The sequence below is a fragment of the Spodoptera frugiperda genome, chromosome 27 (genome assembly GCF_023101765.2).
Source record: "Spodoptera frugiperda isolate SF20-4 chromosome 27, AGI-APGP_CSIRO_Sfru_2.0, whole genome shotgun sequence".
Lineage (NCBI taxonomy): Eukaryota > Metazoa > Arthropoda > Insecta > Lepidoptera > Noctuidae > Spodoptera > Spodoptera frugiperda.
Window position 1 is genome coordinate 12994192 of NC_064238.1, and position 18088 is coordinate 13012279.

The window sequence follows — 18088 nt, forward strand, 5'->3', positions numbered from 1 at the left end:
AATATTTACCTGAACGTTGACCTTGACAGAATAATTATTCTCCCTTTGTAAGTTAACTAATTAACTTCATGTTAAACGCATTAATTTTCCATCCCTTCCCACGGTAAAATTACACGTATTGAAAGGGGCAATTTAAATAGTCACTAAAATAAAAAATGCCTCGTTGGTCGATTAGTCGCAAGTACGATTGCCGAGCAAAGGGTCTCGGGTTTGATTCCCGGATCGGCAAAGTATTACTAGGTTTTTTCTGTTAATCTTTTTTTTTTTTTTTTTAGTTACTACGAATACTACGTGCTACTACTCGCTACTTGCATGGAGTTTGGAAATGTGCCCGGTATATGGCAATTGGCTCATCCACTATTACATGGGACTAATATAACAAAAATGATAAAAAGTGGGTGTAAATTGTACTGTGGCATTACGTGCCGTAGCTTGCTTCTCTGCCTACCCCTTCGGAGATAATTATGATGATACTATTCTGATTACGAGGTGACCTTAATGCAAGTTCTTTCATATCTAACATCATACGCGAGTATAGTAGAGTAGTCTTGAAATTGTTTTTCTTTTAAACGTCCCTTTCATGCCACTTCTCCCCAACAACATGTTTGTTTAATCATACAAATATTCCCATGATTTACGAGCTACTGATAAAATCATACCTTTGTATTTAGTTTGTAACTTTTAATTATTTAAGAAGTGTTTCTTGTAAGCCGGTTAATTGAAATATATTGTTTTAATTTTAAGCAAGGAAAGTTAAGTTTTGTAAGAAATTTTCGAGAGTAGGTACGCATTTTTGGCTTCATAAAAATGTGTACGCGTCTTATAAAAAATAACTTTATGGTACTTAAAAATATATTAGGTAAGATGGCTCGTTCAATAATGATAGTAATTTTTAGTTCTCGATGACATTTTTATTTTTATTACCAAGGCACTAAACTACGGCACCTGGATGGCTGGGCAACTGGCTGCCGTAGAACGTGTAGCGGGTTCAATTCCCGCAAGAATAACTCTTTGTGTGATTCACAGATTTGGAAACGCACCCACGATACAGGAGAAAATCCTAATGACGGGAAGGTTTAAAAAAACCTAAAAGGAAACGCATCAACAAACATGTTTTAGTCATATTCACAAAAACGAAGTAACAAACCTCACTCCTAATTAGCAAAACCTAATTTCCTATTTTCCAAACACATTTTGACACCAAAACCTAAACGTACTGATGGTACATTTGCTAAATTTGGCTGCGAAACGTAACAAAAGCAGTCGGTTCACGGCCGATATTTAGCATTTAGTCATGAATGCGAACAATTACACTGAAGTCCCCGGTACGAGGTAGTGTTGTAAATTTTGTAATTACGCGGCTGTGGTAGGCCGTACCATGTGGAACCTAACTGTGTAGAAAACATAAATCTTATTGTTGCGAACGTAAAGTTACTGGATGAGATTTTTTTGGGAATGAATTTGAATATTTTTTGTTTTGGTGTTTTATGTTTTGTGTTACAATCGTAACATCGTATTTGTAAGTTTGTCGTTATCGTTGTGTAAGTGGATTATCTGGACGTACACTTCATCATTAGTTTTAGTATTAGGAGGCAATAACAGAGATGCTATGTATTCTACCATACTTGAATCTTTTAATTGTAATGTGATTTTACTTTTAAGTAAATAATAAATTAGTCTTCACCCAATATGAGCTTAATACTTATAGAACTACTTTGAAAAATGTATTTTTGTCATTGGTTACAGTTTGGTACCATACAAAAAATAGTCGATAGAGTTCATCGCAATAAACAAACATCAATACTATCTGTCTCAAGTATAAACAAGCAATATTACACAGTAACCCTTCCAGTAAATCAGGACATCTTAGTATTTACCAAAAATTCCGAGGGAGCTCAGTTCGCGTAATTGCGCACCGGCATGCGACCACGACGACTTCGTTCCCGACCATGGTATATTTATATATTATGCTGATAAGCCACTAATTCCCGTTATTATCCAAGTATTAACTGCTTATCTGACATTCTGTTAACAAACATACGAAATTGATGTAAGCGTTCTGGGTGGTTAACGAGAATTTTTAATTTATGTGGATTAAATTGGAAAATTGCTGTGCAGACTGAGTTAAAAATTAAAATAAAATTTCTAGACGAAGTTTAAAATCATACATGTCTCAAGTTAACATGGGCTTTAAATTGAATATAGGAATTTCGAATAAGTATAATGAATCTTACTTGTAGTTTCCGATTGATGTCATTACTTTTTCTACACAAATATAAAATTTAAGATAAAAAATATTTGCTCGACTAAATAAATAATAAATAAAGTCACCCGATTGATTTCGATTACTGTGGCCAGTCTGTCTTACTAGACTAGCCCACTACGCAGGAGATATTATAGTGCACAAGTGTATGCAAACATAGATTCAGTCTCTGTTCCCTCACTATCTGAACCCTTCACAAAGCCTTACATTTCTTCTAAGCTTTGGAAAATTTGTCAAAAAGTCCGTCTATACCTCCAGACATAAAACAAGAAGATAAATTCGAGTACCAACTTACCTACGACCTAAGAAATATTATGATAGCGAGAGCGAACATGCTACATACGATTCTCGAAGCGAAATCTCTCCTCTTTGCGTTATATTATAAAAGTTCAGGTTCTGTGAAAGTCTAGTCTAGACTTGCGTACGTAAATGTGATTTTACTCGAGACATTTATAAGCAGATAGAAAAGGCAGCTTTTTGGTGTCAGTAAAACTTAAAGGTGTGTGATTGTTTGTTTTCGTGAATGATTTGTATGTATAGGTCAGAAAATTAAATAAAGTAATATTTAATGGATTTCCTAAAAACTGCGGGTGCTTCGTTAGATGTGCTATGAAGATGCAGCCGGCGCACAGTAACTGTGCGAGGAAAATGCGATTTTAGCTCGAGTCAACGATGTATCGATAGTAGGAAAGCCGTCCATCATAGCACACATCCATAGCACGCACCCATTACACACATCCATAACATGCATTCATAGCATCCATCCATCCATATAAAAGACATAGCTTAGCTGACCCAGTATCCACCAGTGCTAAGCTATGTGTGTGTGTACAAATGAATACAATTGGTGAACACCAAACACATCCACAGCAACGTAGCATAGCACATCTCTGGTGGAAAAGCACACTAATGCTTCGATAGCATAATAACTCATAGCCTTGATACGCATTAAAAAATATCCAAATAACTTATAAAAATACTTAATTTATCTTCAAAACTAATAATTTAGATCATTAATTGTAAAATAAAAAACCAAATTTTAAAGACTAAGCATCCATTTCTAAATCTAACCTTAATACGTCTCATAAATCAAAAGGTAAATTTTAAAATGTATTTCCAAAATATTTTGTAATTTATAGCGAGACGTGTACCTATGAATTATAAATTGGGTATGATTGGTAGCCTTTTAATTAGATATCTACAAAGACTAAGTACATTTAACATAGCCAGTGATTTAGTTCAACTCTTTACGTAACTCTAAAAGAACCGGAGCTAAGGACTACCTAGCGGGTTACCGGGGCACCGGGTTAGCAGGAGTAGGTCAACGGGGTGGTTTTTAGTCCAAATTATATCCATTCGCCTCGAAAGGCGGGAAAGACAAGATGATTTTCCCCCTCAAAAAAAACACTCTAAACGAAGTACTAGCTACTTCACTTTAGTGCCAGTTCAATTCAATTTCTATATCCATTCGCAGAAAAAATACAGTTATACTTAGTTTAATCTTAGAGGTCCAACTTAGAGGTCACGACCAATTACCCCCCTTCCTATCTTCCCAATCCCCGATTCCCCAACAACCCTTAAATTCCTAACCTCGAAAGGGTCCGCAACGGACTTGTTACGCCTTTGGAATTTCAGGTGTCCATGGACGACGGCGATTGCTGACCATCAGGTTACACGTCTGCTCGTATATCGGATTACATAAAAAACCACCAATAAAACTTACCTACCAAAAGCTATTATGTACTCAACAAATCTCTCAAACATCTGAAGATAGTTTCAAAATAATTATAACTAAACCACATCCTACACTTCACCTAAAACCCCTCAAAGGAAAACATTACAAACTTAATATTTAATCGTTTGGCTTCTTATTACTCCACCACATTTGATGCGAAGCCGAGCAACAGAGTAGCTACTAATTAATTCTCAACGTAATCGAGTGCAGTCGAGCAATTATAGTATTACATATCGCTATATCTTATTAAACACCGGATAAACTATAGCGTAATGAAACTCTAGGAAAACCACAAACTACGAACTCGTACCTGGCATAAAGGATGAGTACACCGGCTATGTTTCATTCATAGCGGTACAAGTTATGAGATTCCAGCGCTCTGAGAAATGTTTGTATCTAATTCAAAAGTCCTTGTATTAATTTTGTTTCAAGATTTATTCATAGCACACAAGATAGGGTTATTGTATAGTGCGATGTTCTAAAGTAGTTTGAAAATGCTCTGTTTTTTTTCAAACATGATATTACTCTTCTGTTACTGTGACAAATAATAAAATTGGATAATAATTATTTTTATCTCTATTGGTTGGTCGATAAACAATCACATATGTAGCTGTCAGTCATCTGACGACCATTTAATCAAGAAGGCAGCCTTCCCAATAATTATGTAGTGGGACACTTTAAAATATTACAAAATCACTTACACTAAATAAAATCCATTCCTAACTAACATAACTCAGTAAAACGTTCCATTAAAAAGTTAAGAAATAAATTGAATAAAGTACTCGCTGGTTCTCACAGCTTGGGCCACGCATCGACCGCAGAGCACTTAGGTATATAATATTTTTATTGCTACCCCGAGCGACGCAGAGGGGACAGAACTAAATAAAAATATATTCGCCAAAGAACGCCTGTATTGTGGCTACGTCAGTGAAATTCTTATGGCTGTATGGCTGAATGTTTTCATTATTGTGTTCAGATTGTGGTCGTACGAGTGTATGTAAGTATTTTGTATTGTCATAAATGTTTGGGATGCTGCGGAGAAAGAAATGTGCGTAGGTTTTTGTTTTTGTTTTGATGGAACCTTTGGTTATACGAGTAGTTAGACTCACGTATGAAGATGTATGTATGAAGAAAGTAAACTCATTGTCTTGTTTTATTAAATCTCTGTCGTGTTAAGGAGCAAGTAATATCCTCTTGTAGAGTCATTTATCTTTCCATTGAGACAAAAAATCAAAATAAAATATTAACATACACATTTACACTCAAACAACTGTCCAAGATATACAAATATAAAGACATTTTATTCGCAAATCAGTCCTCATTCACCCACGCGTGTCCCGTCTAAACATTTCTAGGAAAGTCCACGTTATGTCCGTGTCCCAGCGCCCTCTATCACTTAAACTTGAATGTCATCATCATAAAAGGACTCCATACGAGAGATTGTCAATATTTGTGAAAGTACTGCGGACGTAATGTTTGCCTTATTTTTGGGTACGCAACACAAGTTGTTTGACACTCATCAACAAGTTGTTGTTTTTCACTGGGAAAATATTGTACCGTGGAAAACAATATGATTTTCCAGTTTAACTTGACCTCTTGGTGAAGGCTAAGTCTAGGAAAGTGAGGTCAGGTTATCTTAATTTAGAGCTTGCTACCGTCCTAAAATGAAATGCTTTTATCTTGTGAAGAAAATGTAAATAATATTTGTGTTAGGTATCATTTTTGGCATAAACTTTGTACAACACTACTCAAAAAATGTGTTCAATCATAAACCTCGTTTTGTAATAACGTTGAACGAGAAAAACTTAATAGGGATAGTTTTGGAGCAGAAAGAACTAGTAATATTTTAAGCGTAAATAAAGTAAAATGCTCCAGTATCTTCAATACAATTTGACATGAGGATTTTATACTCAAGTTATTTTTATAGTCATTAAACAATAAATGATATCTCCAATAAAAAGCCGTAGCTTGAGTCTGCGACAGGCTGTCTCATCCAGGAGTATAAAAAGTTGGAATAAATGGAGGTAATGGATTATTCCATTCCTCTTAATTCCTCAGTTGAGTGCTGAACTGTCCCGTAACACTTTATTTAGTTGACTTTCTTTATTATTTCACTGTTATTGTTATTTATAGCTTATAAATGCACTTGACAGTTTTCTGCAATAAAAGAACAAAAATTTGGTATCAAAACTGAAAAGAATTTTTCAGTATATCCTTTTATTAAGCGCCCGAAATACATGCTGAGAATTTTTTCGTTTATATAAACAAAACTTTAAAATTATATCATAGTTTTATTTATTTATTTCACATATTAAATTTGTCATTACAGATGGTAAGTCTAATGCGACAAAGTAACTTCACATAAAATAAACTTCTATACATAAAAAAATATACTATCCAATCCATCCATTCTTTTGTGTTGAAATATAGGTGTACAATTTCCATCATATTTAAAAAAAACTATTGAGTTGAATAGTTTCTAGTCTCCTATAACATACACCCACAAATCACAGCAACATTTGAGCTAGATAAGTCACCAAACGCCAATTACCATCAATCAATGTAAACGAAATATCGTTTTCAAGCTCATGTGGTGCTAACAACTGGGATCAATCCGGTGTCCACCGCCAATGGAACGTAATTACATGGAAATGGAGCTCAGCATGCCAACATCAGGCTAAATGAAGGAATTTTAGAAAATAGATTTTCGGTAAAGAGATTTTCCAGTTCATTTGAACGTAGTATGTGAACATGATATTCATTGCAATATAAAAAAATATGCCTGTCAAGTCTCGGGTTTGATTATAACACAAATAGTGAAAAGTGGGTGTACTTTTAATTGTGGCATAAAAAAAAGTTTTTTAAGACATGTCTTACTTTCGTAAATTAAATAAGAGATATTTTTTAAATTTTAAATTAAAATATTATTTTCTGTTTAAAGAATAAATTGACACTAGTTATTAAGCAAAATTAAACAGATGCATTAACACAAAGTAACATTTAACACGAGAATATCTTATATTTATCTTAAGAAGTAAAGAAAAATGATCAGACGAAACTAATAGAAAGTTTCCTCGGTACACCCTCATACTTTCCGGATCAGATAAATTCTGATTACGAGTCAAAATATTGGTTGTGCGGATGATCTGAGTGTAGAAGAAAAACACACAACTTACTCGCTCAGTGAAACTTTAACTAACTTGTAAGATGAAGTTAGTTACGTGTGTACACATGTGGGGCTTATTCTAGAGTGGGAAATATTTTGATTAATCTACGCACGAGTAGATGTGAACACGATTTAGTTTATTATTAGTGTAGATGTACAATTACTGGACTTTCTTCGGTATTTTGAATTTTTTTCAGTAGTAGCACGGAGTCTGGAATTGTACCCAGTGTAGAGCAATAGGCTCACCCCCTATTACATGGGACTTATAACACAAATAGTGAAAAGTGGGTGTACCTTGCACAGTTGCATTGTCTGCTGTAATTTGCCTCTACTAACCCCTTCGGAAATAAAAAGGCGTGACGATACGACAATATTATACTGTCTTTGGGAAACTTCTTATACACCTATGTTATACTTAGGTAAATTATACATCACAATAATATTATTACTGATTTTAAACAACATAACAACAATTCACACTACTACAACTGTGATAGTTACAACTATACTGTGTATGTTCACCATAAACCCTAATCCGACCCCAACACTCATTCTCCGTTCCGGGCATCACATAGAGCAGCAAATCGCGTGTTCAGACGACGACCAATAACACAAGCCCAAGCCCGAAATGCACGTTACCGCGTGTGATACGCGTGTGGTTTGAACCAAATTGCTTGCATACGCAGCTTGATATACGTTTCGTAAGATTAATTTTAGAACTGTATATTAAATGCTTTGAGAGATTACTACTCGAATAAAAAAGAAAAATAATGATCTTTTTTTTAAAGAGAATTATATACATATCTACAAAACCCACTGGTATTAGATATGCTTGGATCTAATTTACAAAATAACTATGACTAAAATATTTACAACTTAAAAATATTAAAAGTAATAAAGATTTACTTAAGTTTAAGATTTCAAAAGTAAATAATTTCTTCATTCATTGAATCTAAGACTGCAATTTTTTATACCTAATAGGCTTATTATTAGTAGGCTCAAATAACTATACGATAGAACAAACGAGACGGCTAAAAACCTAGAACAAAATACACTGAACAAAACACGTCCGTCACTGAACTTTCAGTAACAATGACCTTGAACAATTTATTTCCCCTTTTTGTCTCGTTAATCTTTAATCAGCTGACAACCCTCATCAAAATCTTCACAACAAGTTGTCACTCAAATAATTCAAAACATAATCTTGTTTTACGATCGTGTGAACATCGTACATTCATAAGTCTATTTCGCTAAGCTTAATTTCTAGTACAAGTTGGCGACCTTGAACTTCCAAGGTTGAAGGAATTAACATGATGTAGGAAGCAATGAACTGTATTGTGATGACCGTGACTAGTGGGGCGTATTCTAGCTAAATAGGCATCATTATCATTACCATTAACAATAACCGAGTCCTCTATTTGTAGGAATAGTAGCGTTTATAGTCATATGTTTGATGAAACTAAAGTTTTTTTAGTGACTATAATTCACGTAAAAGATATATTAGAAAAGTTTAGTCTGTCTTGTTTTATCTCAGAATCCGTTACAAAGAAGTTAAAAACAATTATTTTAGGTACTTTGAGTTGAGTAAACTATTCAAACAGCATGGTAAATAAACTAATAGACAAAATAATAAACTACTTAAGTCAACGTCCCGGAAAGGGTTAAAATATTATATTCATAAGTATCTTGACCCCGGGACGAAGACCCCACTCAACCCTCACCTCACAGCAATCAAATCAAAAACGGTCCAATTATTCAAATTGTAATCTCAGTTTACGATAATATCATCATCACAGTGCGTTCGCCAGAGACTGTCAGGTGCAAGCTAATTCATCACTCGGAACTTTATGGAGTATTAGGTGACAAAGATTAATACACACCAATTTATTCGGGCACCGCTGCCGAGCGTGGTCTCTTTAATTCGGTCGGTTGCCGCGGTTGGCACACACCCCAAGTTGCTATTTATCAAAGCTCCTGTTAGTAATAAATAAATCGAGTTTCGTCTTGTTAGCTCGGAAAAAAGTCTTTATGGAGCGTTTATTTCGTTAAAGTTATGAAGTAAATTCGTCAGGTTTTGAAAATGGCGTCGTGGATCCGCGTTATTTATTGGCTGAGGGAAGTTTGTGAAATGAAGATGTTGCAGAGTATCTGAGGCTGACGTTATTAATTTTTTTAGCAGATATTTTTAAACATGCCCACCGATAAATAGACATAACTAGAAAGGTAGGTAGCCAGACATCTAGTATTAAACACTTTATACATGTTGGCTATGGATGAGTTAGTGCGGTCACAGTCACAGGAAAACCCATGTGAAAAATGTGATTCTAGTAATGTGCTGCCTGCTTGTACTGTGCCAACGTGTGATACCACCTTGCCTCATGGTGCCAGTTTAGTGTTTCCTACCCAATGTAACAGTAATAATAGTTGTAATAACAGTGTTGTAATCTTCAGTGATGAGATTGGAAAGAACTTAGGTTCTTTATTGACAAATAGTTACCCAGGACAAACAATAATAAATCACTGTATGCCCGGCTGTACTTTTACTAAAATTTCTGAGAAAATTATTAATTACAATTTTAACAAAGATTCTACCCTCATTATTATTTGTGGAAATAGAGGTAGTTTAAATAAAAATAGTTTACTTAAATTTCATAGTTCACTTACAGAACTTAAACTAAAACAGATAATTTTGTTTACATTGCCTTACAGTAATAGCTTGCCACAGGAAGAAAACAACCTTAGATATAAACTTAATATTGCAATGTATCAGTTATGCAATAATTCAAATATTAATATTAATATTATTGATACCAACAATTACGTTGGTAAAAATGTATATATGACGAAAGATAGGTACTATCTTTCTCGTTATTATTTAAGACGAATAGCAGTGTCGCTATCATATTTTATTAAAATAACAGCCAAGAACTTGGCTAAACAGGTTGCTCCTATTGAGCAACCTTCTAGTATTGACTTTAATAATGTAACATTAAATGTTGATATCTGTAATTATTTAAATTAAAACGCAAGACAATGGAGACATCCTCTTGCATATTTAACAGTAATATCAATCTGGTACACCAAAATATTCAAGGATTTATGAGTAAAGAATTAGAAATAGAATTATTTTTAAACTGTAATAATGTTGACATTTTGTGTATTACTGAGCATTGGCTGAAATCACATCAGCTAATGTTCAATTTTGGTAATCATCAGATTGGTAGCTCGTTCAGCAGGGAGAACGCTATACATGGTGGTTCACTAATTTTACTAAATAATAAACTTAAATTTAGAGAACGCAAGGATATAGTTAGTTACTCTGTTGAACGTACTGTTGAAATAGCCTGTGTGGAATTAGAGCGGTTTATTGTTTTAAGTGTGTATAGACCACCTACTGGTTTGTATGACTGTTTTGAAACAGTATTAGATGAAGTGTTAAATAAACTCAGTAGTTCAAATAAATTCATTATTACTTGTGGCGATTTTAATGTAAATTTGTTAGAAAATTCTAGTTTAAGTACAAAAATTGTAAGTTTATTTGCCTCATTTAACCTCACGAACCTGTTTCTGGAGCCCACTAGGATAACTCCTACTAGTGCCACTTGCCTAGATAATATTTATACTGATATTGTACCAACTAATAAACAAATTATATCATTGCTTGATTCAGATCATTGTGGACAATTAATTTCAATAACAAATAAAGTAAATAAAGTGTCGAAACCACATATTATTGTTAACCCAAAGACTGAAAGACGCATTGAAACTTTCAAATCTAAACTCACTGACAAAATACCTTTATTATTAAGGAATAAAAATTCTAATAACTTGTGTGATGAATTTTTTAACATTTACCATACCGAGTTTAAGTCCACCTTCACACCTAAAACCATACCAGCTCATGGCAATGCGTCTTTCAATCAATGGGCAACTACTGGTATCTATAAGAGTAGGAAACGCCTATATGAGCTTTATAACGAGAGGACATATATTAATACAACTGAATTTAGTGAATATGTAAAGAAATATTCTAAATTATTTAAAAAAGTTTGCTCAATTGCAAAATCGTTATACTTGAGCTCTAAAATAAAAAACAGTGACAATGTAATTAAAGCGACCTGGAGTATTATTAACAGTGAAACAGGGAGGTCTAAAGAGAAGAGTAGTGAATTTAGTCTTATAATTGATAATAATGTAATTAAATCGGATGCAGACGTCGCAGCTGCATTTGAAAACTTCTTTTCGGACGTTCCTGTTTCCACTACTAAGTCTTTGAACTCATCTCCCACAGTTGCAGAATCTTTACTAAAAGAAAATGTTGCAGCTTGCAATTTAGGCTTCTCTTTCGAACACATAGATTATACAGATATAGTCAAAACGTTCCATACCTTGAACAAGAAAAAGACTGCAGATCTGTGGGGTAATTCTGTGTACATTACCGGCTCTGTAATAGATATTGTAGCACCCGTATTAGCTCTAATCTTTAATAACTGTGTCGATCGTGGTGTGTTTCCTGATCTCATGAAGAATAGTAAAATAACTCCGTTATTTAAATCGGGTAGTACTTCTGACCCCACTAACTTTAGACCTATTTCAGTACTACCTACATTCAGTAAAATTTTTGAAAAAATTATTCTACATCAGTTGCAAAGATTCTTTAATAGAAATAAATTATTACATGGAAATCAGTTTGGTTTTACAAGGGGTCGTTCAACAACTGATGCCGGTGTTGAACTTCTTAATCACATTTATGATGCATGGGAGGACTCGGCCGACGCATTGGGTATTTTTTGTGACTTATCCAAGGCGTTCGATTGTGTCCCTCATGAAACACTGATCAGGAAGCTATCCCATTATGGAATACGGGGCAGCTCTCTGGATCTTCTTAACTCATACTTGAGTAATAGGATTCAGAGAGTCGACATTAACGGAAAAGTTTCCTCCGGGTCTATTGTTAGGATGGGTGTTCCGCAGGGGTCAATTCTCGGCCCGTTTCTCTTTCTTATTTATATTAATGATTTACCTTACCTTGTGAAGGATAACCATGGGATAGTACTGTTTGCTGATGATACATCTTTATTGTTTAAACTCAAACGTGGACAATTAGTCAGTGATCATGTAAATAGTGCTCTCTCAAAAATAGTTCGCTGGTTTGGTGCCAATAATTTGTTACTGAATGAATCAAAAACTAAATGCATTAGATTCACAACACCAAATGTTAGACATGTGAAAACCAGCGTGCTAATCAAGGGCGAGGAGTTGGACCCTGTAGATTCAACTGTCTTTTTAGGTATAACCCTGGACGCTAAGCTACAGTGGGCTCCACACGTAGATAAGTTATCGAAAAGGCTCAGCTCTGCAGCATATGCCGTTAAAAAAATTAGAAATTTGACCGATGTAAATACAGCGCGATTAGTATACTTTAGTTATTTTCATAGTATCATGTCATATGGTATTCTCCTGTGGGGAAATGCTGCTGACATTCAGTCTGTCTTTGTGCTGCAGAAAAGAGCCATTCGATCTATTTATAATCTTAGTCCGAGGCACTCTCTTAGGGAACTATTTAAAGAAATTAATATATTGACTGTTCCCTCTCAATACATTTATGAAAATGTAGTGTATGCTCACAAAAACATTAATTTATTCAAAAAGTATTGTGATATACATAATATAAACACTAGAAGTAAAAACAAATATATAGTTCCCACTACTAGACTTAAGAAAATAAGTGGTTCGTTCAGATGTCAATGTATACGCTTTTACAATAAAATTCCCAGCGATATTCAAAGTTTGAGCCTGAATAAATTTAAAAATGTTATTAAAGAAAAACTGTATAGTAAAGCTTTTTATAAAATTAAAGACTACTTAGATGATAGTCAGGCTTGGGAGTGAGCCGTTATAATGTCCACACAGGTCATGTTGACATGTTTGTAACACAAGTTACATTTTTATACAATTTGACATGATATACATTAATATCATTCGATATTTTTTATTTTTATTTTTATCATATTATTTTTAAAATTGTTAGTCTGAGGACCGTGTGAGAGTTTGCTTAGTTATTTCACTTTTAGTTAATTATATTCTGACAGTGTGAGCATTTACGAGACCTACCCAAATGTTCTTTTGGTTGGTATTGTTCGTCGGATCATTCAGCAACAGCCGTTAGCTGAGCTGATTGTAAACTGACACATGCGTACGGCCATCTGAACAGGTCCGCTCATACTGTTGTGGTTCTTTCCTCTAAAGACCACTACAGAACCAACTTGCACGGTTCTCTCACATTATCCTCTATTTCATTGTCTGGACTTTAAAAGAGACTGTGACCTCTGAGTTTGTTTCGGCATTTCTTCTCAGAGTAGTCAGATAGGAAATGCCGGCCTCATCTAGCTATTTGAAATATTGACGTGTAAAAGTGTTATTTTATGACCTATTTACAGAAATAAATATCATTTATCATTTATCATTTATCATTTATTGTATTACTTAACCAGAAACTAAATACCTCACTAACCTCATTTAGTAAATTGAAACCAAGGCATCTCCTTGTCCAATGCAAATATCTAACATAACAGAACTGCGGGGAACCATCCATCTGCCAAACGCAGCGTTCATTGCATAACTCCTTGCCATAACTTGCAGAATATTTCACAAACCTCGTTTGAAGAAAATTCTCTTTCTTATAGATAAAAATTCCAATTTCTCGTTTGTGGAAATAAACAACAATAAGAGTGTGTACCCTTCACACGCTATTATCAATAAAAACAGTGATAAAGTTCTATCACACAGCCCGACATTCACACTATCAGATGTAAGGAAATGTTCACGTTTCTATAAAAAATAAGATTACACGACCTCTATACGTCTGCCCCTTGGGTGTTCGTTCAAAAGTAGTGATGTCACATGTCCTGTATTCCCGGGGTAGACGAGTTTTTTGCGATTTTCCGGAACCATTTTTCTTATTCAACTGTGTTAGTAAATCAGTGTTAAAAGTGTGTTCTATGAGTAAATTGGTTTAATTCAAGTAATTGTTGTCTAATTATAACTCCTATAAAGTTCTTAAATCCGCATAAGACACGGATACACTACTACATTGTCGCAATAAATGAAAATTAACATAAGACAAAGCTAAACTGCCTCAAGAAACCCAACCAACTAGCTTGCATAAACTATAAAAACTGCGCCCAAAAACCCCGTGGCGTGTCGTCCCGAGCTCCGACTCCTTTAATTCCGCGTTTCCCGTCCCGGTCCCGGGGCTTTATTACGGGCAGCACTAGTTGGTCCCTGCTATTGGTTTTTGCTGAAAAGCGCCCCGTGTAATCCGATTTCGGCCGCTTTCGTGTTTGTTTTCATAGTCTTAGCAAAGTTATACGTTTTGTGTTTGTTTTGTGGTAGTTTAAGTTTTGCTAAAATATTTTGTTCTTTGTCATGCGGTGAAAATGTGTGCTCAACTCTTTTATTTCTTAGTTTTTTATGAAACAGGTCACAATGTTACCTAACTCTGTAAAGTCGGTGTAGTTTTGTTGTAACTACGGCGCAAAAATAAAGGTGGGTTTTATTCTGTGAGTATAAACAAAACAACAATAACAAACTAAACCACTGCAGCAAAAAACTTATTTAGAAATACATGAATATTCACTTTAGATAAAACATATTTTTGTTCATTAAACATAGAAAAAATAAAGGAATGCTCATCAAACAACATAAACAAGGAAATGTAACGACATTAATTTTTCTGTCACATTTTCCCGCTCATTTTTCAATTTCCTGATTTCGAAATTCGAAACATGTTTGACAGTTCACAAATTATGCTTGTCATTTTGTTTTTTTTTTTAGTTGCCATCTTCTTGTTGTCAATATTTTCGTGTCTATGATGGTTAAAAAGTAATTACCAATAAGGAAGGAAAATGTTTAAAAACAAGAAAAAAATCTATCGATAATCATTACTAGAAAAAAGGTAAACAAGGTTGATTAATGAATCTTATTTAAGTTTCAATTTTTGACGTTTTTATTATTCACAAATAACTTGATTCTACTAGGAATGATTTTGGCTTTATTGTGGAAAAAATATTTCTATATTTTCCCTACTCATAACCAAAATCATATGCGTGACTATCACCCTCCCCCAACTGCTATGCACTAATAAATTACGATAGCACGTGGCACAAAGGCATGGTGTTATCTTGGACGGCGCTCGCACTTTACCAAAATGCTAATTTATGATATTCACCGTTTTTTCACACATTGTATAAATGGGGTTGAGGTATCTCCCGCTTTGTTCGGTGGCGACCTTATCGCGGCAACTAATGTAAGTAAAATTATGTGACAATTTATGAGGTGTGGTTCATTTAAAAAACTATTTTGTTTTTTTGTAGTTTGTTTGGGACTGTGAGTAACCAATTATGTTATGAAAGCGTAACGTAAACGTGTTACGTTACGTGTATGCCTTTTAATCTCCAAGGGGAACAGCAGAGGTGTAAGTATATTCTAGTTATCGTACCTCATCTAGTTATTTAAGATATTGACGTGTAAAAGAATTACATTGCAACCTATTTGCAAAAATAAATATCATTTATCATTTATATGTATATGTCTAGCTATGCAATGACATGTAACACCCACTTTACAATACTTATGTTATGAGTTTCAGGTAATAGGAAGTGAGTCTATAGCCATACACCGGGTGGTTCCAGACTTTGTACTATCACTGAAAATAATAAATCTCAAATCTATATAACCTGAATCGGTGCTTCCGTATAGATAAAATTACATCTGTTGTAGTTTTCTGTGTAAGTCCTAAAACTGCAGTACCTATAGCTTTAAAAAAACCCACCAACAAAAAAGAAACACAGAAAAAAAACCCAAATTGAACTATCAAAACTTTAACAACAACTTTGAAACGAAACGACACGCATAATTGCAAGTTGGCACGCCTCTACGATACTTTTGCAACACGCTATGTATTGCTGGCAATAGTGGCAATAGACCGGCCATACAGTTTCTGGATATCAACTGCCAGTGGCTTGGCTCGGCACAGACACAAATATGAAGTAATAAATTCATGTTACGCAAACCAAAAGTGCTGTATTGTTTTCTAGAACATCATCAGAAACTTTTTAAAGATATTTGCTCGAGTAAACAATTTGTTGTTATGCCAAATGCTTTCGAAGAACTCTTCTCATTTCATTTTTCCGGTATCTTCTTAGTTATTGATCCTATTTACTTTTGTCAAACAGAAAATATTTATGTATGATCTAAGTGATTGCTTTGGTTCATAGAATTTTATAGTTAAGAGATTAGTTAAAATGAATTATGAGCAAAGATGATTATGAATTATGAACATATAATATAAAAAATACCTGCTTAAAAATCTTAACGTTTTTACATTAATAGACATATTGGATCTTTTATTTTATACCACGACCATAGCATGAAAGCACACGGCCTACCGGTAAGTGGTTACCGTGACCTATGAACGCTTGCAAGACTTGGGGCATTACATGTGCTTTGCCGACCCGTAATTACTCCCAAACTCTGCTACAGCTTAAAATAAAATGACTTATAGTAATTTTATAGTCTCAAGTAATAGCGAACTAATTTGATGCCAGATGATCACCAGTATCTAATAAATATTAAACACATTTATAAAGAAACCTACAAAGACACACAGAATCAATACGTAAAACAAACGCACAACGTCTCAGCGTCGCGGATAACGTTTCCAAAGCCAATTTTACTAAATTATTGCGATGTGCATTGCTAACGCGGTCGCAGGGACCCAATACCGAGCCGCGTTTGTCTTTGAGCCAATATGGGCCAATGTAAGGCCAATATGGGCCAATATAAGGCCAATATGGGCCAATATAAGGCCAATATGGGCCAATATGGTGGCAACTGTGTCAATACAATTGCCTGACCTCATTACATCCGCAGCGTCAGTGACAGTCTAGACTGCTTCAATGGTTTAGACGTGAAATGCTACTCGGTTATTGGATCTCAATGCCTAAGTAAATAGATACTAAGGTACGTATAAATGCTTCTATTTACGGTGAGAAATGTACTCAGCGTCTGTTTCACTACCTTCATTTAAGTGCCTGATAAACTTATGTGACAGATAGTGCATACTAATTACTTTATTTATTTTCTTTAAAAAGCTTATGCATAAATACATTGGTGGACACATTGGTGGTTCTATTCTCAATTCAAAGTTATCTGATACATAAAGGCTATTCAGATATTGTGAAACAAGTCCTAAGTCTTTTTACTGCTGAAAGATTCTTTTATAACTTTTATTTCATTCATTATATTAGTATTTATAATCACGAGATCTAAGAGATTCACAAGACAAGTTGAGTACTATAAAATTGTTTTTGCTTTAAAAGAGTCAAGCCATTTTTACACGATAAATACAATTCAAAGAAAATACTTCCAATATCCCTTCTTTTCCTATATATCTAAAAAAATAGATATTTTTTAGAAAAACTGCACTTATTCTACCAAAAACATAAAAAAAATAACTCACCTAAAAGACAGCGTAGTAAGCGGCCTATAAGACTTATGGCTATTCACATCAGCCATCGGCATCCCCCAATAGTCATCCAGAAACAGTTGCTTCAGCGAATTCGTTCCTATCACATCTCCATTCGTCACAATAGCTGGTATATCATCATGGACAAAGTCCCCATTGAGGCTGTTCATGTAACTGAGGACTGCTGTAGTGGTGACCATGACGTATATCGTGACGTCACTCACGTATGCCTTCTGTGGTGACTCCTCACGTACCGTGGTTAACGATCGCCGCTTCATTTTTGGTGTTATTCTTGCTTTTATTGTTACATTTCTACATCTGCACATTTGATGGGTTCTGTGGACAAAGGGATGGTGTTTGTTAGTGCTGAATTATCTATAATTATAAAGGTTTTAA

At 34.4% G+C, this 18088-nt stretch overlaps 1 protein-coding gene across 1 annotated transcript in view; it reads right to left on the minus strand.

The window, feature by feature from the left end:
• The window catches only part of LOC118263691 (protein O-mannosyl-transferase TMTC1), a 117893-nt gene that overhangs the window by 53979 nt on the left and 45826 nt on the right, over positions 1-18088 (minus strand). The window contains exon 2 of the mRNA XM_050705568.1: positions 17687-18028. Coding sequence (XP_050561525.1) covers positions 17687-18018 — 332 coding nt within the window. The 5' untranslated portion in view covers positions 18019-18028. The remainder of the gene's footprint in view (positions 1-17686; positions 18029-18088) is intronic.